The sequence below is a fragment of the Mauremys reevesii genome, linkage group 9, assembly GCF_016161935.1.
Source record: "Mauremys reevesii isolate NIE-2019 linkage group 9, ASM1616193v1, whole genome shotgun sequence".
Lineage (NCBI taxonomy): Eukaryota > Metazoa > Chordata > Testudines > Geoemydidae > Mauremys > Mauremys reevesii.
Window position 1 is genome coordinate 62,955,055 of NC_052631.1, and position 23,574 is coordinate 62,978,628.

The window sequence follows — 23,574 nt, forward strand, 5'->3', positions numbered from 1 at the left end:
GGTGGGAAAGGGTAACGCTGGGAGAGGGAGGGAGATGGAGACAACCCCTGCTTAGCTGGGAGGTGGCACAGAATGGCTTGACACTAGGGAGGAGGGAGTCCTGGGGGCTTGGAGGAGGTGACTCAAGAAGGGGGCGCTGGGATTTTATGCCAGAGGGAACATTAAATAATGGGCACAAACCTGCCTCCCCCTGAACACCACAAGCTAGTGGCAGCCTCAGCAGAGGCATGCTGATGCCCTGGAGATGGAGCTCCCCTCTAGATCAGGGTGGGCAGGGAGGAGCCAGCATCGCCCAGCCTGTCCCCATTCTGGGGAACAGAGGCCTCCAGCGCTGGCACCCGAGGGCCCTTTCACCAGCACTGCTGCATTCGCTTTTGAAAGAACAGCCCCACCCCCTCCCTTTGCCCAGCAATGCCCCTCAGCCAAGTGCAGTCTGGACCCAGCCCTGACAGTAGCCAGGGGAATGTATTCTCTGCCTGACCCAGGAGTCCAAGTGCTGAGAGCTTACCAGAAGAGCTGGGTGCCCTGGCTCCGAGCCAGAGAACCCAGCTGCCCCCCACTTGAGGCAGGGCCAGGCTACTGAAGTCCAAGGCCTGCTAGTAGATCTCCATGGCTAACATGGCATGATGCTAGCAGGGCCCCAGAAGGGCATTTCTGTGCCATGATTGCGGCTGGCGTGGTTCATCTCATGGCAGGCTGGTACCTGCATTGCTGGGCTTTAGGAATGTGAAAGATCTCCTAATGAACCTCAGTCCTAACCCGCATCACCCCTTACTATTCCAGTCCTGCGCTTCTTTGCCTCACACTGCTGTCCACTGCCCCTCAATCCCAACCCACAGCCCCCACTCCCCACACATAGCTCTCTGCTGCCCATCAACCAACCCACAGCCCGCCTGGGCTCCCCACACCTCGCTCTTTGCCACCACTTGATCGAGACTAGTTGGTTGTGAGTGCAGGTCCAGTCCTGACTCCTACGCAGCTCACTCCAGACGAGACCCCCCTGCCATTCCACACCCGAGCCTCTGGATCAGAACTGGGGAACCGGGCCAGCCTGCAGAGTGGCTTTGCAGGGACTGTGACGAGGCTGCCATGGTGGATTTCATGCAGGACCTCAGCTAGGATGTGAGCCTTGATCTCTGAAGGCAGAAAGCCAGGGCACTGACCCACCGCCTCAGATTGTAGTGCAGGCCCCGAGCAAGGGGCAGATGGCTGTGTGCGCACCTTCGGAGCAATGGGGGGGGGGGGTCTGCATCATACAAACACCAGCCCCACTTCTATGCAACCAGACTCCTGCCCCACTGGCTCTGGATGCCAGCCCACCCTGGGCATTGTGCTCCACTGCAGGGCCTGGGCTGGAGAGAGGCAGCAGATGGAGCTCACGCACGCTGAGCCTCCACTGGGGGATGGGGGGGGGGGGGGAGTGGGAGGGAGAGAAGGAACAAAAAGCCCCCCCAGCATACCCCCAAGGCATGGAATAGGCCTTCAGGTTGCCATGAGAACTAGATCACGGCTGAGCCCAGGGAGCAGCTCACATGTCCACACTCCACCCCCCTGCAGAATGGCCAGAGGTCACTGGGACAGATCCAACCCCTCCCTCCCAGCCCCGCCAAGCCACCCACCTTGTCAGCCCTGTGGTTACACCTTAGGGCTGCAGGGGGATCCCGTCCCCAGCCCGAAGGCCAATCACAGCCCAGAGCAGGAAGGGTGAGCTAGTGGGGTGCTCAGCTGCCCCCTGGCAGCAATCAGGGGGTCCCTGGGTGGACCAAGGTGGAGCTGGGCTCAGAACCCTGCGCTCTGTTCTGAGGCTCCCATAAACATTTACTTGGCTGCTTCCAAAGTAACCTCAGCCGTGCGGCGTGGGGGGCCCCCCAACCGACCAGGGTTGCCACCCCCTTCTGATAGTCAGCGAGGCAGCCACAGCATCCCAAGGCTGGGCACACTGGCTTCGAGTACAAGACGAACCAGCTGGGGCCTGCAGCCTGCGCGTGGGCCAAGCCCCAGAGAGGCGGAAGGGGGGAGTGCTGGGTCGGTTTATCGTCCCTGCAGGCCCAAGAGATGGGCCAGTGGGGTTGACCCAGGGCCGCCCAGAGGATTCCAGGGGCCTGGGGTCTTCGGCGGCGGGGGGCCCTTCCGTTCCTGGACCCGCCGCCGAAGTGCCCTGAAGACCCGCGGGAGGCCCCCCCCCCGCCGCTGAATTACCACCGAAGCGGGACCCGCCGCCGAAGCGCAGCCCGGTCTTCGGCGGTAATTCGGCGGAGGGGGGGCCCCCGCCGTGGGTCTTCGGGGCACTTTGGCGGCGGGTCACGGAACAGAAGGGCCCCCCGCCGCCGAATTACCGCCAAAGACCGGGCTGCGCTTCGGCGGCGGGTCCCGCTCCGTCTTCGGCGGTAATTCGCCAGCGGGGGGTCCTTCCGCCCCGGAGCGGAAGGACCCCCCGCCGGCGAAGACCGGGAGCAAAGAAGCTCCTGCGCCCGGCCCCGCAAGAGTTTTCCGGGCCCCCCGGAGCGAGTGAGGGACCCCGCTCCAGGGGCCCCGAAAAACTCTGGTGGGGGCCCCCGTGGGGCTCGGGGCCTGGGGCAAATTGCCCCTCTTGCCCCCCCCTCTGGGCGGCCGTGGGTTGGCCCGCAAGGAGACACCTCTCATGGAGCTTGCAGGATGTTTGCCGGTCACTGGCTGGGAGGGGGTGCTGCAATGAGAGAGGACGAGGGCTCCCGCCCAGACCCATTCGACTCCTAGGAGAGGGGCACCCAGCTGCCCCTCCCACAAGAGATACAAGAGCAGGGGGTGAGCAGTAATATCCCCTCCCTGCTCACTGGGGGTGCCCATACGTCTCCCCCACAAGATTCAGAGGGACAGTCAGCGCTGTGTGCCTCTGGAGCTGCCGGGAGCCCCACAGCCTGGCTACGTGACACAGCGATGCCCTCCGCAGTGGGCGGGTCTGGCTGGCAAGAAGGGAGTGGGGAGAGGTGGGAGTTCACTATCTAGCCCAGGGGTAGGCAACCTATGACACGCGTGCTGAAGTCGGCACGCGAGCTGATTTTCAGTGGCACTCGCACTACGCGGATCCTGCCCATTGGTCCGGGGGGGCTCTGCATTTTAATTTAATTTTAAATGAAGCTTCTTAAACATTTTAAAAACTGTATTTATTTTACATACAACAATAGTTTAGTTATATATTATAGACTTATAGAAAGAGACCTTCTAAAAACATTAAAATGTATTACTGGCACGCGAAACCTTAAGTTAGAGTGAATAAATGAAGACTCGGCACAGCACTTCTGAAAGGTTGCCGACCCCTGATCTAGGCAAAGCTGTGCTGAGCATCGCCCTGGGGGTGCATCCCGGATCTCTTACCAGTGTGCTGAGGAACACAAGAGAGCCACACCCAGGCCCTGGCCAGCAGGATGGGGACTGCCCAGGGGATGTCAGGGATCTCGGGGGATTAACCTCAGGCACAACATTAACCCTTCAGGCACAGGGGTGAGTTGCACCAGAAGGTGGCTGGGTTGTGAGGGGAGGTCACCGTCCCAGGGAAGAAGGGGTCTGCGGCCAGGAGGCTGGACTGGGAGCCTGGGGTGGAGCTGGTTTTATCCCCGGCTTGGCTGAGAACCAGGAAGCAGCAGGGACTCAGTGGCGGCAGAAGTTGTCACCACCTAGCATAGAGTCCAGGAGCACTGGCAGCTGATGCCCAGGTGCGGGGAGGAGCAGGATGCGTGCCAGCTGCCCAAACATTTGCAAGGGCTGTGGGCGTGGCTGGGAGGGGAGGCATGGCCGAGGGAGCCAGAGGCTCAGATGCAACCCTCTCTTCAGATCCCAAATGGGGGGGGAGGGAGAGAGGGGGAACGCTAGGATGAGACTGTCAGACTCGCACCCTAGCCCAGCCCTGAACCACCCTCCCCCAGTCCCTGTCACTGTCACCTCCACACACCTGGGACCCTGGCCATACAGGCCACTGCTCTGGATAGGTGCAGTGTCCTGGCCAGTTCTGATGCACTGCCTGGCCGTGGCCCAAGCCCTTCCTGGTGACAAAACAAATCCTTCCTTTGGCAGGCAAGCTGAGGCGGGCCCAACCCACGGCTGTCACTCCCTGAGCGGAGCCACCCACACAGAGATCCTGTTGAGAGCCCGCCTGGCTGCTTGCCTCTCCCCTCCCCTTCCCTCTGGCAGCCACGTTAGCCTCACCGGCTATGTGCAGCCCCAGGCTCCACTCAAGGCGTCAGCCAGGCTAGGGATTAGCTGCACTCTGCAGGCCGTGCCTCCCCCAAGCAGTTACAGACAGAGCTGGGCTTGAATCCCAGGGGGGTTAGAAGCCTCCCGGTTCAAGCCACCCACCCCCATAGTCTACAGACTGGTTGATCCACCCCACAGAGCCCTTCCCCGCCACAGCCCATCCGACACCCCTTGAGATTTATGGCCTCATTCAGCCATCCCTCTGTTTCCCTTCCCATCTGCTTTCCACACCCAGGCTCCTCCAGCCAGGCGGAGCATAGATTTCCCTTTGATCCAGGCCCCCCAGCTCCCCCCAAGCCTTTTATCTCCCAGCCAGCCCTGCCTCTCCTGTCAGTCCCACTCTGTGCGGTGCAGGTGTCTCTGACAAAACCATCCACAACAGTTGCTGTCAGGCCTTTTGCTTCACATCCTTCTCCAAAACCAGACACTAGGATGGGATTCCACAGAGCACCCCCCATCCCCTCCCTGTTAACGCCTTCCTGCACACGCCACTCTGCACATCACTGAGCAAGCTGCCCCATGCTGCTCTCTGCCCCCTCTACCGCCAGGGGCTCAGTGCATCACCCCCACCAGCCTCCAAGCTGGAGAGAACAGAGGCTGGGTCCAAGAGTGGAAGCAAGCTGTTGTAGGCAATCAGGCATTACCGCTCTGGGCCACCAGGGACAGCACACAGCCAATGCAGGCCAATTCTCATTGGAACAGCAAGGGGTCACCATTGAAAGGATCCAGAGATGCCCCCGATGACATACCAGTCTGAACTCACAGAGTCATTTGGGCCTGCAGAGCCAGGCTGGAAGTCTATCTCACAAGTTCAGCCTCTCTTGGGGTATTTCTGCATATTCAGGAGCTGGGAGGAAGCAGCATGAAATATACAAAGAGCAGTGGGGACAAGGGGTGTGTGTGTGAGGAGTTACAGATTGAGTCTGGGGCGAAGGGGCTGTCAGGCTGGTTCTGTTCGACCCAGGCAGAATCCAAACACAGAGCAGACCTACCTACGCAAAGGGAAATTGGCAGGAGCAGAGCCTTTCAAGGCCCAGTGGTACGAGCTGTTAACGCTTAGGAAGCTTACTTAACACAAACATATGTGGATAGGATTTTGTGAGTTTAAGTTCTAAGGGTATTTCTTTCCCCTTGAGCAGTGAGTGAATTTAAAAATTCCCTGGCTGGGATTCCAAATACTGAAGCTTTGGGCTACGGTCAGAGGAAAACAGACTGGAGACGGAACGTGAAATTGACCAGCCCTGTTCCAAAGTGCCTGATGGATTGAAATTGAAGCCAGCTGCCTCAGCCATTAAAAGGAAATCCATGGTTAAAGCTATTTTGTTGCAAATCATCTAACCTGCTAGCAGGAATACCAGGAGCATAGGAAGTGCCAGACTGGATCAGACCAATGAGTCCACCCAGCCCGGTATCCTGTCTCTTCAGAGAGATGTGCAAGATACCCTACAAGAGACAGCTATGAGAGAACGTGCCCCTACATGATATTTCCTCCCAGCCCCCGCAGTTATGCGCTGAAGCAGGAGGGTTTAGACCCCACTTTGCAGTTTATTGAAGGAAGATTTTTTTTTTTAAACCACGTCCCTTAAGGAAAAAAAGGAGTGATGGCCCCAACTGCTACCACTGGAGTCAATGGGAGATGGGGCACGGATGTCAAAGGAAGCAGAATTGAGCCCCCAAAAGAGCATGAGCTCTGCAGTTAAGGCAGAGCAGTTCGCTGCCTCATGGTGCACAGATCCCTGTGGGGGTTAAGTGATGTGCGAGAACCAAGATATGCTGGTTTGACATTTCCTTGCAATCACCTGGAAATCTCGCCAGAATGGTTGTGCATGCTGGGGAACAGCAGCCTAGGTCAGCTAGCTCTGAAATCATCAGCCACGAGCACCATCTCCCACCCCACCTGCGGCTCAGCGCAGCAGGAGAAGGGTTAGATGGAAGTTGCCATGGGCTACAAGGAGCTGTAGCTTTCAACCAGCAAGTGAGATGCATGTGCCAGAGACCATCAGTCGTTAACCACTAGGGGACTCCAAAGCAGCATAGGAATCCTGTAGCCCTCCCCTGGGGGCCTCTGATTTAGGGGTATAATTCCCTGGTTATTGACCAAAATGGCCAGGCTGTGTTTGAGCACCACTACCGGATGTAGTCAGAACTGCCCAAGTGTGTGTCATAATCCCTAGACATTATCAGCAAAAGGAGATTCTCCTTGAGCTCACCTGGTAGTGGTCTGTGTTGTTGGAGTATCACAGTCGCTACTAATTGGTCACAGCATGTGGCCCTGGGAGGCTGTAGAATGGAACTATGAATTCCAAGACAACACAGGCTTATAACAACAGTCCTCAGCCTGCCACTGAGCAAGCTGTGTCCCCACAGCCCCAGAAATGGAGGACTGGGGTCCTCGAGCCCCAGGTCAGGAACCCAGCAGGCTCCTTTGAAGGAGGTGACCTCCAGGAGCACCTACAAACCTGCCTCAACCTCCCTGGGAAAGTGTGAATGGGGAGCCCAATGCCCCTCAAACGAGCGAGAGGGGGAGCTGCTTTAACGTTCAATCAGTCGCAAATGAACAGCAACAGACTCCAGACCCGACCCCTGACGCAGAGGCTGGGAGGCATGGAGGTGGGCAATGCAAAGGGCTGCCAGCCAGGCTTCTATCCAGCAAGAAGGAGCTCACCTGGCATGAAGAGGGTCTAGAAATCCCTGTGCGGTCAACACCATGTTATCCTGCTGGTGTGCTGCCTCACTGCATTGCCATGTGGCCCTGTGACTCCACGGGACCAGGGTGACTGGAGTCCAGCTGTCCCCTTCGGCAGTGAGCCACAGTGCACTATGCCAGCAAACAGCTCAAGGGCTCTGTCTGGACTAGCAGCCAGGAAGATGCAAGTGCCTAAGCTATACTAGGGCTCCTATCATTGCTACATCTGGAGGCTCTGAACCGGGTGTTAGCAACAGTGGGGAATTCGGAGCACAGATGCTTAGCATGGGCAAAGCCAACAGAGCACATTGATCCCACAGGCAAGATACAGATACCCCATAGAAAACCCATCTAGAAGGACCCCCACAAGGTGTCCTACAACAGCTGGTAGCAAACTAGCAGCCCAGTCCAGCCTTCCAACCAACACCAGCTTCAATGATCTTACCAAGGGGCTAATGGTCACCCCAGGTTCCAAGAAGGGCAAGGAGGCCTCACAGCAGGGAGATCCCAGGCTCCCAGCACCAAGGGTCAAAGGTCATGGGAACCAAGGGAAGGGTTGCATTCAGAAGTGGCTCCAAAGCAGGAAACATCACGAGCATCTCAGATCCCAGGGATCAGCAGACAGAGATGCCAGGAAACTACAAGCCAAGATGCAGCAAAGCCCTTTATACTGGAGGCTAACAGCACTGGGAAACCAGCAATTTCCACCAAAGCATTCCATAGGCCTGGCACAAACACACCACAGGTCCTGAGCATCAACGTGGGGCTTGAAATCCAGTCTGCAGAATCCTAGCAGTGTATTTATAACACGCTCATTGCTGGGGTATCCAAGCTCAGCTGAGATGAGAGTTTCCTAGCTCACTCTCGCTATTTCCTTGGGGACGCAGGAGGCGGCTCCATGCACAGCAGAGAAGAGCACACCAGACCTGACACAGAGCCAAACCTACTGTCCCACACCCATGCACTTCAAAGCCCTGGCTCCTTCCTAAAGCAAGAGATGAGGCCCATGGAATGGAATTGCCTCTCCAGTCTGCTTCAGTGGCACCTTTCTCCTTCCCCCCCACACAAACAGCACCAAGGGGGAAAAAACAAACATAGGAGCTGTATTAACATACTGCACCCCAAAACTCCCTAGCAGACATAGGATTCGCATCACTTGCAACAATAGCCTCATTCCCCATGTTCCCTCTCACTGGCATCCAGCAGAGATTCAGGCATCACGCTCAAAGCCACAGAAGCTTACATTTCTATAGTGCTCATCCCCAAGAGCCATTCCACACGCACAATGCAGCCACCTCTGGAGTGAAACGTGGCCACTGTTCAACAGCAACATTCCACAAGAGTTCAGGACAGGAAGTGCCGGAACAGAGAGTGTCAGAGCATCCAGTCTGACTTGCTGTATATCACATCAAGCCCAAAACCCAGAACTCAACTGAAGTACTGCAGCCCATGGGCAGAAAACAGGAGGGACCAATGTGCACCAATGCCGAGGCCCCTGCAATGGCAGGGAATTAAGTAAGATCTACCCAGATGATCCTAGCAATTGCCCAACAATCCCATATCCAGCTGAAACTGCTGGGGAAATGTAGGGAGACACTATATAGTTGTGGTTAGCAAAACTGGAATAAACCCCAGAGTTAGGGTTAGTATGATAGGATTTGTAAGTCTGGGGTTGGACTGACAATCCCAGTATCTCTGCCAAGTTTTCATCTGACGCTCCAGAATTTCAGTTTGAACTAAAGTAAGTAAGGCCATGTGCAGACAGCAAAGGCTGCACTGATTAATCAATTGTAGCCTAACCACTGCATCCGCCTAATGTGCACACACTTCAATCAGCTTACGCCTGGTTTGAGTCGAGTTAGCACAGGCCTGGTCTACACTAGAAAATTGGGTTGGCATAACTACATCGATCAGGAATGTGTAAAATCCACACCATAGTTACCCCAGTGTAGACAACACTAGGCTACTGCCATCTCTCCTGATGGGAGTGTCTACAGCCGCGCAGCGGTTTAAGTGTGGACATGCCCTATGTCTGCAGAGAGCCTGAGACAATAGCTCTGAGGCTTTGGCTACACTTGCATTTCAAAGCGCTGCGGCAGCGCCAGCCGCGCAGCTTTGCAGCGAGTGTAGTGTCCAAAGCGCAGCTGGAGCGCCAAACTTGTCCAGCCGCTGTCGTGCCTCCAGCTCCTGTGGGGGAGCGGGACGACGCGCGCGCGGGCGCTGGGACCTGACTACTGACTACTACACTGGCGCTTTTTTTGCAGCTGCAGCCAGAGGCAGTGTGTGCCACACCCTGCTGCAGCGCTGTGCTGCAGTAAGCCCTGAGAGCTGTGAACTGCCCCATTCCCCTCAATGGCCTTGGAACTCTGATGGCCCAGGAATGATTATTTAAAGGGCAGCACTGTTAGCTACAGAGAAAGCTTCCTGCTAGTTGTTAGTAGCCCAGCCAAAGACACTTGGGGGGTCCTGAAATCAGCAGAACTCGGGGCCCCGAGGTCCCTATGGATTTCTTTGTCTAGTTTTCCTTGACTCAGCAGTAACCAGATTTGCAGAGGACACCAAAGTGGAGGGGGAAGTGCATATGGGAACCTGAAGAGATTGGAGCAGCAGGGGTTGCAGGCAACATGGGGAGATTTGGTTACTAATGAATGCAAAGCTCCTGGCCCCCAGAGAAGAGATAAACACAAGGGGGGGGGGGAGAAATGTATCCAAACAGCTGCACCCACTGCTTTAAGGGGAGTTTATTTTCATCCTGTCCTCTTAGCACTGTCCTGACATTGCCTTTCCATGTAATCAGGTGCTGGTCGAGTTCTGGTGGAGAAGCCGTGGAGGCCACAATGGGATGACATTCAGCATTAGGAGTAGCTCATAAAACACAAAGGGCTCAGGATTCTGCCTTGGGAAACAGCTTTGCACAGACCCAGCATTCGGCTCCACAGCAGGCTCAGGCGATACCACAGGGGAGAGGGCATGGGAAAGGCCTAGCAGGCTTTCAGTGACAATGCTGGAGCCTCAAGTCCTCCGTGTCTCCAAGGCACAGGGACAGCTCAGGCTTCTCATATACCAGTCCCGGCTGAAGTTCTGACCTAGAGAGACAGCACTGCCCCGGGGGCGGGCAGAGTTCCACCTGCACCCACCTGGGGCCCACCACTGCTGCCAGCTGGGAACACCTGGCCCCATTTCCCACTGGGCTCAGCAGAGATCCACCAGCTGCTGATGGATCTCTGTCCCTCCTAACCAGGACAGGACAAACTCTAGTGACCATGGGGAGAGAGGACCCAATCCCATCCCTGACCAAACCATAGCCAAGGACACACTTTCTTTGGGACTCAAAGCAGCTGGGAATGGCTTCTGGTGGAGCTGGGGACTCAGTGTGGAGCTCAGAAGGGCTCTGGTGGAGAGGGGAGATCTGAAGTTGGGAGACTTCACACATGGCCAGTCCCACAGGGGCACCGCAGATCCTCCCACTAGCCCCATCCTCATCCTCAACGATCTCACAAGTGAGAACATACACAGGACATAACAGCCCAGCATTGCTTGTGTATCCTCCAGGAGGGCCCTTCCCAGGGCTCCCCGGACTGGCCTGTCCGGCTGGGGGGCAGCACAGAGAAGGGCTTCTTGGGAGCAGTTAGGGGCATCACTCAGGAGAAAGAAACATTCTTTTATCCCCTCCTTTCCAAGGGCTTTAGCAGCAGGGAGGTCCCTGATTCTTTCTATACCAGGGGCATCCAACATGGAGCCCGCAGGTCAGATCCAGCCCTCGTGCAGTATTGGTGTGGCCCACATGATGCATGTTCAGACTGTGCAGAATTGTGGGGTTAATTTAAAGTATGTTTCTAGCCCTCCTGGCTGCAGAAATAAAATGGGGCCCGAGTGCACAGAGAAGGCACAAGGTCTGCCTCAGTCTGCAGACAGCCTGAAACAATAACTCCAAGGGGTGAACAGCCCTGCCCCCTACTAATCTCACTGGGGTGTCGGCTTTAAGGCCTAATGACAACACTTCTGCATCAATATTCGCTATTCCATGGCTGGATGGAATGGGAAATGGGGATGGGGGGAGTGGTGCTCTCCAGAGGTGGGAACTGGGAGCTGCTGCAGGGGAGGAAATGCAGAGGGGAAAACAGAGAAGAGGGTGAGGGAAAGGAAACGAGACAAAGGGGCAGTGGCAGGGCTCTGATGGGGAGCAGATCCCCCACTGCGTGATGCACAATGCAACAATAACTACGTTAGGCCGCGAGTCCCCCTTGGTCTCTGTGCAAACCTCCCATCCACACTGCGGGACCCCTGCAGAGGGAGGTGTGTACATATCCTGGACCATAACGAAACCTGGAATCCAGCCCAAACACCCCTTCTCCCTGCCAAGCCTCCCTCCTGCTGCCGCCACCCAGTGTCGGCTGAGGGCATCAGACTCTTAAAGAGCAGGGGAGGCGAGAGGGTGCGGCACACCTTCCTCCTCCTCCTCTCCTTAAAGGAGCAGTGCACAAGCCACAAATTGTTCTCCCATCTGTTCCTTAAAGGTCCCCCATGTCCCAGCCCTCTCTTAAAGGGGCAGTGCACCCTGCTGCCTCTGGCCTTGCAGCCCCCTGGAGGTCTTTCTGCTTTGGCTTCCCATGCACCAGCTTTGGGGGAGGAGACAGGCTCACACCCATCCCCCTCTCTGCACACACCCGCCCGCCCTCAGAGTCCAAAGGAGACTGAGACTCAGAGCCCTCCAGGGCTGAGCAAGGCAAAGCTGCCCCACCCCCACCCCATGGCTTTAAGGTCCAGTGGGCGCCCCGCCTCCTCTCCAGGGCTGCTATGGCAGAGTTGGGGGAGGGATAACTGGGGCCATGCCCAGGACTGGTGCATGTGTGAATGGTGGGGAGATAAAGGCTGTTAAAAAGGAGAAGGGTGGGACTGAGGATGTACCCGGCGAGGGCTTGGATGAAATGGGGGGCTTGGGGAGATATCCTGACCCCCCAGGAAGTAGCTTGCCTACACCATGCAGCCCTGGAGCACAAGAGTGGAAATGTCACCCCAGCATTGCCGCCTGCCCGGAGGGGAGCATCCCGGCCCCCTGCCAGAGAACCAGCCAGCCACTTACCGCCCAGCCGGCGCGCGGTGGGCTCCTCCGGTACTGCACGGCGCTCATGCTGTCTGCGGGGAGGATCATGCTCCTGAGCCGGGCTCCAGACGGCTGCCCCTCACCACGCGCGAGGTCCGCACGACGCTCCCGTTCCTGGCGGCTGGGAGCAGGCAAAGGAGGCGGGATACCAGCCCGTGTGGGTGCAGTCAGGGTCCCCCTGCAAAACCCAGGGCTCTGCCGACTGGTGGTCAGGGTGGGTCCCCTGTTCTCCCTCACCTCCTCCGGCCTGTATGCCTGGCAACTTGGCACGCTGTTGAGGTCCCTAGATCCTCGGCCAAGTCTCTGCCCCACACACCTCTCCGGTGAATGGAAGAATGAAGAAGGGGAATTTAAAAAAAAAAAAAAAGGAGAGATGTGGCCGACAACGGCTCCTTATTATGGATACACGTTCACATCGGGGTCTGCACAGGCCCACGCCTTCAGCCTTCCACAGAGACGCACAACCGGGAAGCAGACAGAGCTCTGCTCCTCCACAGAGGAGTCTCTCTCTGAATAAAGAGCTGCCTGCTGCTGGCGTGTCTAGCCTGCCAGTCCTGAGCTGTGAGGTGTGAATAGTCTGACAGCTCCACCCTGGCCTGACCCTGGGTGGAGCTCCTTAAAAGGGACGGGCTGCAGAGAGGGGAGGGAAGGGAGGGGCTGAGTGCCAAGCCAAGGCTGCGGCTGCCGACTCCTCCCCTGCCGCCAAAGCATGCCAGTTTGCCCGTCCCCAGGTGGGGAGGCCTCGCGGGGCAGCGTTCGACTCTTCCCCCAGCCTCCATCCCTTGGCACCCACGCAGGAGCTGCAGCAAAATGGGTCGTTCCACCAGCGAGCACCCGGTGCTTCGGAAGCCAGGAAGGGGCAGGCAGGGAAAGGCAGCCTGACAACTGGTTGCAATATTTAGACACAATGCTTGCCATGGCAACGGCGAGTGCGCGAGATCCAGCAAGGACGGGGAGGTCATGGTGTGCTCCCCGCAAGGGGACAGACAGGGGAGAGGATTGACAGGGGGAGTAATCAAAGGTTCCCCTTAAAAGAGAGAGATCTGCTGCACACTGTCCCCCAGGGAAGGGAGGGAACCTGTAGTCTGCAGCCTCCCCTCCCAGCAGAATGGCAGTCCCATGCACGTCTGGCTAGGAGACTCCCCTCAGGGCTTGTGCTAAGGGGGGATGGCCCTGTGACACCCCCAACCTTCCCTTCAAGCCACGTGCGGGCCACGCAAACCGGGCCGGAGCGGGGCAACAGAGAGATTCACACATGCAAACCCTCCCCTTTAACCGCGCCCTGGGTTAAGACCCCAAATGATAGGACCCTTCAGGGCTCCCTGTGGGATGGGGTGATGAGGGAACTCCCCCAGTCCACCCTTCCCTGAAGCCTGGGGTAGGGGAGAGGGCCCAAGAGCAGACAGCATTGAGCCAGCACCATTTCTAATTGACTTACACCAAGGCAGGTTCTTAAGAGGCAGGACTGCAGTGTCTTAAAATCAAACAGCTGGGGCTGCCTGCTTCAGGGGAGCAGACAGCCTATGCCAACCCGTTGGGCATGCAGCCCGCCTCCCAGCCGAGAGTCGGCTACCAAAGGCTACTGCCCAGCGTACCCAAATCAGCCGGATATTTGGGCCTGTCTGTGCTACAAGCACAACAGCGTTTCAGCAGCCAGCTGGCAACGCTTCCTTCGACCCGACCGCGACACGCACAGCTTGAGAGAGTTGCTTCTGCCTGGCACCCATGGCTGAGCCGTGCTGGCAGCAGGGCATGCTGGGAAAGTCTGGGCAGCTCTCTCCCCGCGCCCGCAAAGCGTCCCCGGGCTGCCTAGTGCACACAGCAGGGAGGGAGGAAGAGCCGAGCTGGTGGCACAGGTACCGTTGGGAGGTCTGTTCCCAGCACAAACGGACAGTTGGCAAGGGGGACACGGGGTGGAAACTGGGACAGCAAATACGTGTGTGGACACAAGCTATATCTAGAGGTGATCACACCCCAAACAGATACTGGCTCAGAAGCTGTAGGGAAGACAATACCTTCCCCCCCACACACACCCCTACATCTCCCTAGGCTGAACGCTCCTGAGACACCCCACTGCACCTAACTACAACTCCCCCCACACACACACACACACTGCACTGACACCCCCCCTACAACACCACACTGAACCCTCGACACCCCATTCCACCTACTTGCAATGCCCTCTTTGCACTGACACACCCCCAACAGCACCCCACTGAAACCCCCAACACCCCATTGCACCTCCCTACAAACACCCCCTCACTACACTGACACACCCCCTACCACAGCACCACGCTGAATCCAACACCCCATTGCACCTCCCTACAAACACCCCCGCTGCAGACACGCCCTACAACAGCACCACGTTGAACCCCTCCATACCCCACTGAATGTCCTTACACCTCCCCACATTGCACTGACACCCACCACCACCACCTACCCTCACACTGATGTTCCCCTAGCACCTCACTGCACCTCTGTTCCACACAATCTCACTGCACCTGCATACACTGGCCTCTCCCCAAAGCACATACCCTCATAACCCCTCCCCATTACACCCACACCCTCCCCACTCTCCAGCGCCCCTGCTGCTACCTAGTTTTAACCTCCCACCATGCCACCCTAGCCTGAGGCTGGCTCAGCGACTTGGTTCCAAAGGCAGCATCTGCCCCTCCCGATGGGCTGAAAGAGGCAGATGGGGGTGGTAGGCAAGGGTTAAACCAAGCGTGGCCTAACGCAGAGCAGCTGAGAGGTGTGGAGCCAGACACTGCGCTGGGGGGCCCTGGCTGCTGCTGCTGACAGGGCTATTTCTCCAGCCCAGGCTGGCTCCAGCGGAGCCCTGCCCTGGCTCTGGGGTGGGCGAGGCAGGGGAACGAAAGGCCTCCCTGACTCCACCCTCCCAGCTCCCAAGCTGAACAAACAAAACCCTCTGGAGCTCCAGCTGGGCAGGAGGCTTGGGGTGGGGGAAGGCAGAATAGAGAAGAGCCTGTGTTCCCCCGGCCCCACTATTCACCCACGTCACCAGGGCTGGCGCAGTAGCTCCGGCCTGGAACGCCAGCGCAGCTCCAGCAGCCGCCTCCCGCAGAACCAGGCACCACTGGGTTGGGTCAGGGCCGGGCCAGGCCCACAAAGGGCACAGCATGGGGCTGGAGCTGTGCAAGTGGCAACAGCTGGAGCAGCACCCAAACTGGCCCTACATCCTGGCTTCCCCGATCCAGGGCCAGGCTGCTGGAGGGCGAAGGGCCAGCTGAGAAGCCTGGGCTCTTTGGAAGCAGCAGATTTGGTTGGGGGGCCATCTCTAGTGACAAGGAGAAATAAATCCCATAGCTGCTGACATGAGAGGTCGGGGTGGGTGGGGAAGAGTGGGGGACGGGGGGCTGGAGCTCCATTCCTTGCTTATTCTGCCAGCTGGGCAACTAGGTCTCCAATAGAGAGGCCACACACCACACCTCTGTCTGCTTCTCTTGGCAGACAGCCAGGGCCAGCCATATGGGGAGTAGAAGCTGGTGGTCTCAGGAGGCATTGAGCTACGAGGGATAAAATCAGATCCAAAGATGCAGTGGGCATTACCTCCCACTGACAGGTCACTCTGTTCCCTTGTGATCCCTTTAACTAGAAAATGCCTGGCCCATGTGGCGATGCCCATTCCCAAACCAATGACCCCTCCACGTCCCCAGCCCACTGCCATACGCTTCCGGAGACGATGCTTAGCAATGGCTCCACCCTGGAGGTGAAACTTTCTAGAGCAGGCAACCTGAACAGGCAAAGACAGCGCCACCATGCAGACAGTGCCACCCCAGGTTATTGGGCAACCAATGACATCATCCCACTAATGCCAAGAGCACCACTTACCACCGAGGCCAGCACAGTGACTACATTCTGTCCTCAGAGGTATTTCGGATCTATTTCAATGTCTCGCCAGCCGAGCTGGCAGGGAGAAATTGGTTCAGGCAGCAACCCCACCTCCTGTACCATGGCGAGGCTGGGCTAAGGGGGAATCCCAAAGCTTCCACTGGGTGTGTGAAAATTCCCACTACAAATCCTACTTCTGGCACCCTGCACTCGAGACTCAGTGGGTGCCCCCATCCACCAGCTCTGATGGCCATGGCAGCTGAGCAGATCAGTGGTCATCATGGACCAGGGCTCTCATTGGACTGCCACAGGGGAGCTCTGAAAAGGGCAAGGAGACCTTGGCCACTTCAGGCTTTAGACACATGATCATCTCCAAGATTTTGGGGGGCATTAGGAACCCAACCCAAAGGCTGGGAGCTACCTCAATACGCAAGGAAAGCAGATTTGCTCTGGTTTATGTAGGATCAGGCTATCATGGATGCCTCCTTTCCCCTAGCCAGCCACAGGTAAGTGGACTGATCCTAGATTTAAAATTATTCTGTTTCCTAAAGACAAAAGGCCTTGGCTTGGCTGAGTTTAGGTTAGGGACAACTACCACGAGCCATCTATGCCCCAGCACTTTCCCATGATTGGGCCCACTTCATTCCTGTGAGAGCCCATCAGAGTCCTTGGAGAGACACGGGAGAGGGAATTCACCCGTACCCAAATGGAGCCCTTCTGAGTGTCTCCAGACTAATCATGATGGAACTCATAGCATGCCCACGGCCCCATCCTCTTCCCCAGCAAATGGGTATGGTCAGCTTCTCTGCTCCGTAGAGCTCCTATCCCCACTAGAATGGGCACTCTCTGACCCCACCCCACTCGTAAATGGGTGTGGGCATACTGAAAGCTCTAGGCATGTCCTCATCCATACCCATGACTGGGCATATTCCCCTCCCCGCCCTGCCACACCCTCCCAGGAGTGGATATGGGCACATCTCGCACACAACCCCAAGTGGGGCTCATTTCCTACACACCCTCTCTCTCTCCGCCCACAACCGCACGCAAGGGGTGCAAGACAAGACCATGCTGAGATGAAGAGTCACTGACACCAGCTGCTGTGGACCTTAAACAGCCCACACCCAGGGAAGGGCTCGGGGCCAAATCCCTGTCCTGCATTATAGTCTTGACCCATGAAGTGCTGAGATGTGTGCAGTCAGGGTTCCCTGCCAGGTTGAGGCTGCTTCATCTACATCTGCTGCAGGAGCCCCAAATCCATCCAAGAGGGCCCTAAGGCTACAGAGAGGGATCCCCAGCAAACCCTCCTGCCATCTGAGCCCTAACCCACTGCTGAAGTGGGGCCATCAGCCGAGTAATTGACATCCTGCAGCCCCTGCTATCCCAGCACTGAGCCTTTACACAGCTCTGCCCAGGCCCTCTATCCCGACCTGCACCCTCCCTGCTATCCCAGCTCTGGGGAGCCACTGCTCGAATCACGAGCTGCAACACATCCCACTCGGGCTGGGGAATATGCTTGGACATGCAGCGAGAGCCACGGAGCGGCACGTTTTAAAACAATCGGAATAAGTAAATACTCCTGTGCAGAGACTAAAATCACATTAATCAGTCGGAAACACCCCCAGGGAGTCTGATCTATAACAGCTGGCCCATTAAGACATCTTCTTGATGGGCTCCATATCCCTCTTAGTAAAGAAGCAGAATCACTGGGGTTCTACCCCAAGCACTCCCCCTCCCCATGTCTCAGTTTCCTCAATCTCTAAAATGGAACAGTGACACTGTGACCCTTCCGTGGCAATATGCTTTGAGACCCTCACATGTCTGGGACCCTCGGAGCAAATCATCAGAGTAACTTCCCCTCCAACATGTGTTCTCAGGCTGTAGTGAAGCCTCCCAGGACTGCAGCTCGCCCAGCAGGAAGCTCTAGCAGAAACAGGGCATCGGTGCCTTTACCACCATGCCACCCCGGTTTCTGGCAGTGGATCTAAGGGTAAAGATGCTTGGGCCCCGTCTGTGCTGGGCCAAGGACTCTGGCATGGAGTAGGCTTGTGTGAACATTCAAATATCTGCTCTGCCCAAGCAGAGATCCTCCCACCCCCTCTGCAGCAGCATCTCTCACTCAGAGCCGGGCACATTCCAGTTGCTCTCTTGCCCCTCCAGACAGCAGGGGAGGGGCCCTGGCAGCACAAGCTCCCCACCTAGGGTGACCAGACAGCAAATGTGGAAAATCGGGATGGGGGTGGGGGGTAATAGGAACCTATATAAGAAAAAGATCCAAAAATTGGGACTGCCCCTATAAAATCAAGACATCTGGTCACCCTACCACACCCTCACCTTTGCTTGAGGTCAGTGGCCAATTCCCATCCTGCTCCCGCTGAGCCATGGGCACACCCACGTCCTGCACCCCCCAGCCCCAGCCAATCCGGTCCTTGCCGAGCCTCATCCCTCCTGGTCTCCTGTCCCCTGAGCCGGGCAGGGGTGGGGAGAGCGCTGAAAGGGATGAAAGCACATTCCTCTTTTGGGGGAGGTTCATTAGCTTCATGCTGGGCTTACTATGTATGCCCATCTATGGGGACTATAGGGAGGGGGCCTGTCCACTTAATGAGGGGAGCCTATAGCATCCATACATCCCACTGGCCAGGCAAAGGGCCTTTGTGAGGAATCATCCCTGAGGCTGTGTTCATTAGTTTTACAAACAGCTTTCCAAGGCAGTCACGCCTGCGTGCACTCCCCATCTACGTGGCATCAGGGATCCCCTACTCACACAGATCCCCGGCTCACCTGCCGCTAGCCCAGGAGCCCAAATGGCATCAAACCCACGCAAAGGGCCTAAGCTAGAGAAGTGGTTTTAGATCGGGGTAGTCAATTATTTTTTGTCAAGGTCCAGACTCCAGAGAAAAAAATAATAATTTAAAAAATAAGTAAAAAAAGGATTTCAGTGTACGTTCAAAGGCATCGACAGTCTGGATTTGACTGGCAGTCTGCTTATTGGTGACTCCAGTTTTAGATCCAGGTTAGCCCCCTACTTCACGATGCATGCCGCATCCTTAGCTGATGGCGCCATGTTTAAAACACAGCTAGCTCCCCAACTCTCGTTCTAGGCCAGCGCGCATGCTCCTAATCCATCCCATCACCCCCCACCCCATGCAGGGCTGCACTGGTGAAAATGTCCCCTTTCACATGCCCTTTTGCTCTGGGCCATTAGCGCTTTCCAGCCAACTAGGCCCAATAAGGCTAGTTAGAGAGGAGCCTGCTGCTGCATAGGCCGCGTAAGACTGGCAGTGCCACAGGGAGCATCCCTGGCAGTGTGCAAACCAGCCGGACACACTCAACCACGTCCTGCCCCCCCAGGGACACTGGCCTGCACCTCCAGCACCCATGCCCCTCCTTTGGGTGGCCTGCCTTTGTTTCCTTTTGTTGCCTCTGTTTTCCACCACCACCACCCACAGCACTGCTCAGCCTCCTGAGCAATTTTCAGCCAACAAGCCAGGGACATCACTGTCCACCCTTCTGCCAGCCACTCCCCACTGCCTCAGAGCAGCATCCTGTACCCAATGGAAAAAAACAGCCCACAGGAAAAACACTGCCAACCCCACCCTCTGGGATAACCTTACACAAGGGCACAGGCCACAGAGGTTGTATCTGTCCTCAGGACCATGTTGGCTGTAGCATTACAGGGGTGACACCTGCTTTAACTCAGCATGGTCCAGCCCTACATGCTGCCTGACACAGATCCCAACCCCCTGCACCCAATCAGAGTGGATTTCTTTGCCATTGTTTTCCTCAATTGTCAAACCTCCATTGTTTTCCTCAATTGCCACCTAATCAATAGTTCAAAGATTATGGATCAATTAAAGGAAGGAACAAGGCAAAACAACTTGCAGTCATGTGATCCCGCCTCAGCAAATCAGAACACTTAGAATGCTAAGGGTGTGACACACAACCTACCTATCTAGAAGTTAATCCAAGGGCTTTTCTGTCTGCCCAGGTGGATGCTGTCCAACAGAAAGGGCCCTTTTGAATGGGATGGGGTTATCATCCCTCAGTGCTGAAGACCAGTACCATGTGGGTGCTATTACTGAGCACTGAGTCATGGCTCTGGTCATTACAGTGACCTTAGACCTCACTCATAACTCCAGAGCACTGGGAGATGCCTGAAACTTGGTTCTGCCCTATATTTCAGGATATGTCTACACTACGGAGATTATACCAGCATAGCTATGTCGGCATACCTACACCAGCATAACCCCATAGTGTGTAGACGCTTCCAACACCAGAGAGTGTGTTTCCACTGCTGTAGGAACACCACCTCCCTGAATAACGGTAGCATTCTTCCATTGATGGGGGGTTTTAAGCGTAGGCCAGGCCTTAAGGTTGTGTGTGGGACTACTCCTCAACATCTACTGCCCCACCCCAAGAGGGTTCTCAGCTCCTTGAGTGCACTGTACCCCAGGATAGTTAAAGCTATATAACTTGCTAGTATAAGGGTTTGTCTGCAGAGGAGTTATACCAGTCTAACTAGACCGTACTAATTTACACCAGCATGACACCCCCCACCCCCTTGTGGATACCGCGTGGTATCAGAGGGGCCTTTTTCCAGGTTAGCCACTGTTGCTTTGGAAGGGTTTACGGGGGGGACGGATAGTTCAGTGGTTTGAGCATTGGCCTGCTAAACCCAGGATTGTGGAGCTCAATCCTTGAGGGGTCCATTTGGGGAACTGGGGTAAAAATCTGGGGATTGGTCCTGCTTTGAGCAGGGGGTTGGACCAGATGACCTCCTGAGGTCCCTTCCAACCCTAATATTCTATGATTCTATGAAACCAGAAAAAGAAAACCCTGATAATGAGAGTGTCCACCCGGGGGTTAGACTGGTGTGACCACAGGAGTTGAAATTCACACCTTACCTTACACCACTATAACATCCCATGTGGACAAGCCCTAACGGACAGCCTACATTCCGCTCCTGTTTCCAGGGCAAACTTCAGAGGGGAGAGTGAAACGCTCCTGTCACCTTAAACTGGCCTTGCAGGAAGAGGCTTTAGAGCCCGACTCCAAGACACCATGAGGTGCCTTAACATGTGAACTATAAAACCAAAAGCCAGGGGGAGCACACTGCCATGGGAGCAGCAGTGCCCCACCAAGGCATCACTTCTTAAGTGGCAGCCCCTCTCATCCCCCCTTTGCTTATTCCCAGGAGGCCAGGCCATTCTTCATCTCCTCCACAGCATAGTCTTTTCCCATGATCTCAGACTCCCTACCCCTCCCCTTTCAGCACCTGTGGGCTCTTCCTCCAGAAGGGGAGGGTCTCAGCACAGCCTCCTTCCCCCATGCCCAATCCAGCCTTGTCCTCATTGACAGCCACCCGTTGAGGTGCTTTATCTCTGATCTAGCATCCCTCCCCCTGCTGCTGGATTTCCAGCTGGGCCCCACCTGGCAGCATTTTTGTCAGGCCTGGGGGGAGGGGTTGCTCAGGCTTTTACCCAGGGGGCTGTAAGGGGGGTCTGGCAGCTAGGGAACTGAATGGCTGTGGGGGATGGTCTGGTTAGGGGCAGTGGGAGAGAACCTACAATTGCGAGGAGGGGCGGGGCTGGGCTGGGCTGGGGCTATTGTCCTGAGAGAAGAGAAAGGGTTAAACAGCAGGAGGCAGGATGGGTGTAGGGGGAGGGGACCAGCAGTTGGGAGCAGGGAGGGAGGGAAGACTAGGGTTAATGTGCAGCACAGCCTCCGCCTGATATTGATCTCCTGGGGGGGTTACACCTGTAGAACTGCACTGGCAAACAGTGGAGTCACTCCTGATTTACACCAGGGCCCAGGGAGGAGAGCCAGGCCCTCCCACTGCATGGAAAGAGCTGGAGAGATGGAGGCTGAGGCATGGCAGCAGGCAAGGGTCGGGGAACAGCTGCCTTCGTGGCTGCCCTCTCCCTGACCGGAGGGAGAAAGGGCAGCTCCCACTGATCCCCTCCCCAGCTGATCCAGACAGAGGCCCCAAGCGGGTTTCCCCCATGGAGCCAGAGGGCAGGCATTAGACCCCCTTTATTTGTTCAGCCTACGTCACAGAGATGCTGCTCTGTAACTTCTTACACTCACGAGCCAAGCTGAGCTCCCTGCACCTCCCAAGGCAGCATTACCCTGGAGGGCCTCCAGCCACTGGGGTGGGGTGCCAGTCCCTGCTGCCCCACATCCCTGCCCCTGAAGCGCAGACCTTACAAACACCGTGGCACTAGGGCCACCACGCAGGGCTCTGGGCGCCTCGCCGGCTGCGTTTCCGCTCGGGGATGAAATCCGGTTGAACTTCCTCTGACTCCTGCTCTAAGGCTGCGGAGTTGCTCTTGTGACTCCAGCAGAGTGGGGATATGGTAAGCGCTCAGCGGTTACAGCAACAGCAAACAAAAGACTCATTTTCTCCAGGTTCAGTGGCAGTCGAAACCAACCCCTTCCTCCCCGTCTTTGCTGGGCATCTGCGCTGCCTCTCAAAAGGCTCGGTTTCCATCAGCAACCCCCCACTGCCACCACCCACCCCTTCAGCGGGGAACCTCTCCTGCAGCCAAACGCCCACCCCCACCCCATTATGCCCGGCTGAGCCAGCTCAGGCCCAGCCTGACTTGCTGCTACCTGAAAGGTCTGTGGAGGCTGGACCCCTGGCAGTTTCCACTGGCAGGTCCAGGGGGAGAGTGGGCTGGAGGGAGAGAATATAGCTGAGCAGTCACTGGCTAACTTAGTCTGCATCCAGATCCTTTATCCCGTGGCTAGTGTAGCCAGCTCCCTCACGCTCAGCTCAGCCAGGGCTGCTCAGCTGTTAGCTACCCAGGTGGCAGTGGGGCAAAGACGGTTCTTTCCATCAAGCTTCTCAAAAAGGGCATGGACTTCTTTTTTTTTTTTTATGGCTCCAGGTGGTACTGTAAACCCACCAATGGCATCCAAAAGACACAGGGCAACACTGGAGACCAACCCCCTTCATCTTTTGCTGCTTGACAATGAAGGAGGCCTGGAAGGGTCTTTGCAATGAAAAACTCTTGCTTTCCAACATCCCCATTTTCACCAGAGGATCGGTGAAATCTTCCCCACTCCCACCTCCAGCTCTTATCCCTCTGCAGTGCTGGTGACAGCGTCCCTGGTTGGAAGGAGTAATCCAGACACAGAGGTGTGGGCAGGAAATAATCCCACTTCACAGCAACTAAGCCAAGCGCTAGGCTCTGCCCGCCTTGCTGATGCCAATCTGCCACGGTCTCCCACAGTGTTTGCATGCCTCACGAGCACAAAGAGTCTGTTCAAGGAAGCCAAAAGGCCACTTTTCATCATCAAGGACCATTTCAGCATAGGTGGATTTCAGGTAAGCCATCCTCTGCCAGGACTCCCCAGGCCACGACCACTTTACAGCCAAAACCAAGCTCATTATAGCTGGGCACTGGGATCCAGGACACCTGGGTCCTACTTCCTGCTCTGCAAACAACTCTCAGTGTGACCTCAAGCAAGTCACTTCCACCCTCAGTCCCAGCGTCTCCCCCACCCTCTAGAACATCAGGACAAAAAAATAACACTAACCTGCCTCGCTAAACCACGGTGAAAACCTAGGAGGAAAGGACCGAGATCGGCGCAGGAAGGAGCCTCCTTCGCACCAGAAGGCTTCGAACGTGATCTCCTCCAGCACGGGCTGGGAGAGCCGCGTCTGAGCTGCCAGACTCTATACTACAGTGGCCTCCGAGCA

The 23,574-nt window shown here is 56.5% G+C and overlaps 1 protein-coding gene across 2 annotated transcripts in view; it reads right to left on the reverse strand.

The window, feature by feature from the left end:
• KLF8 (Kruppel like factor 8) overlaps window positions 1-23,574 on the reverse strand; it is an 88,093-nt gene that overhangs the window by 16,594 nt on the left and 47,925 nt on the right. Inside the window, exon 1 of one of the 2 annotated variants that reach the window (XM_039487971.1) lies at window positions 12,000-12,127. The exons of the other annotated variant lie outside the window; for it this stretch is intronic. Within the exon in view, the coding sequence (XP_039343905.1) occupies window positions 12,000-12,068 (69 nt within the window). The 5' untranslated portion in view covers window positions 12,069-12,127. Of the gene's footprint in view, window positions 1-11,999; window positions 12,128-23,574 lie in introns of those variants that run through there. 2 annotated transcript variants of the gene reach the window in all.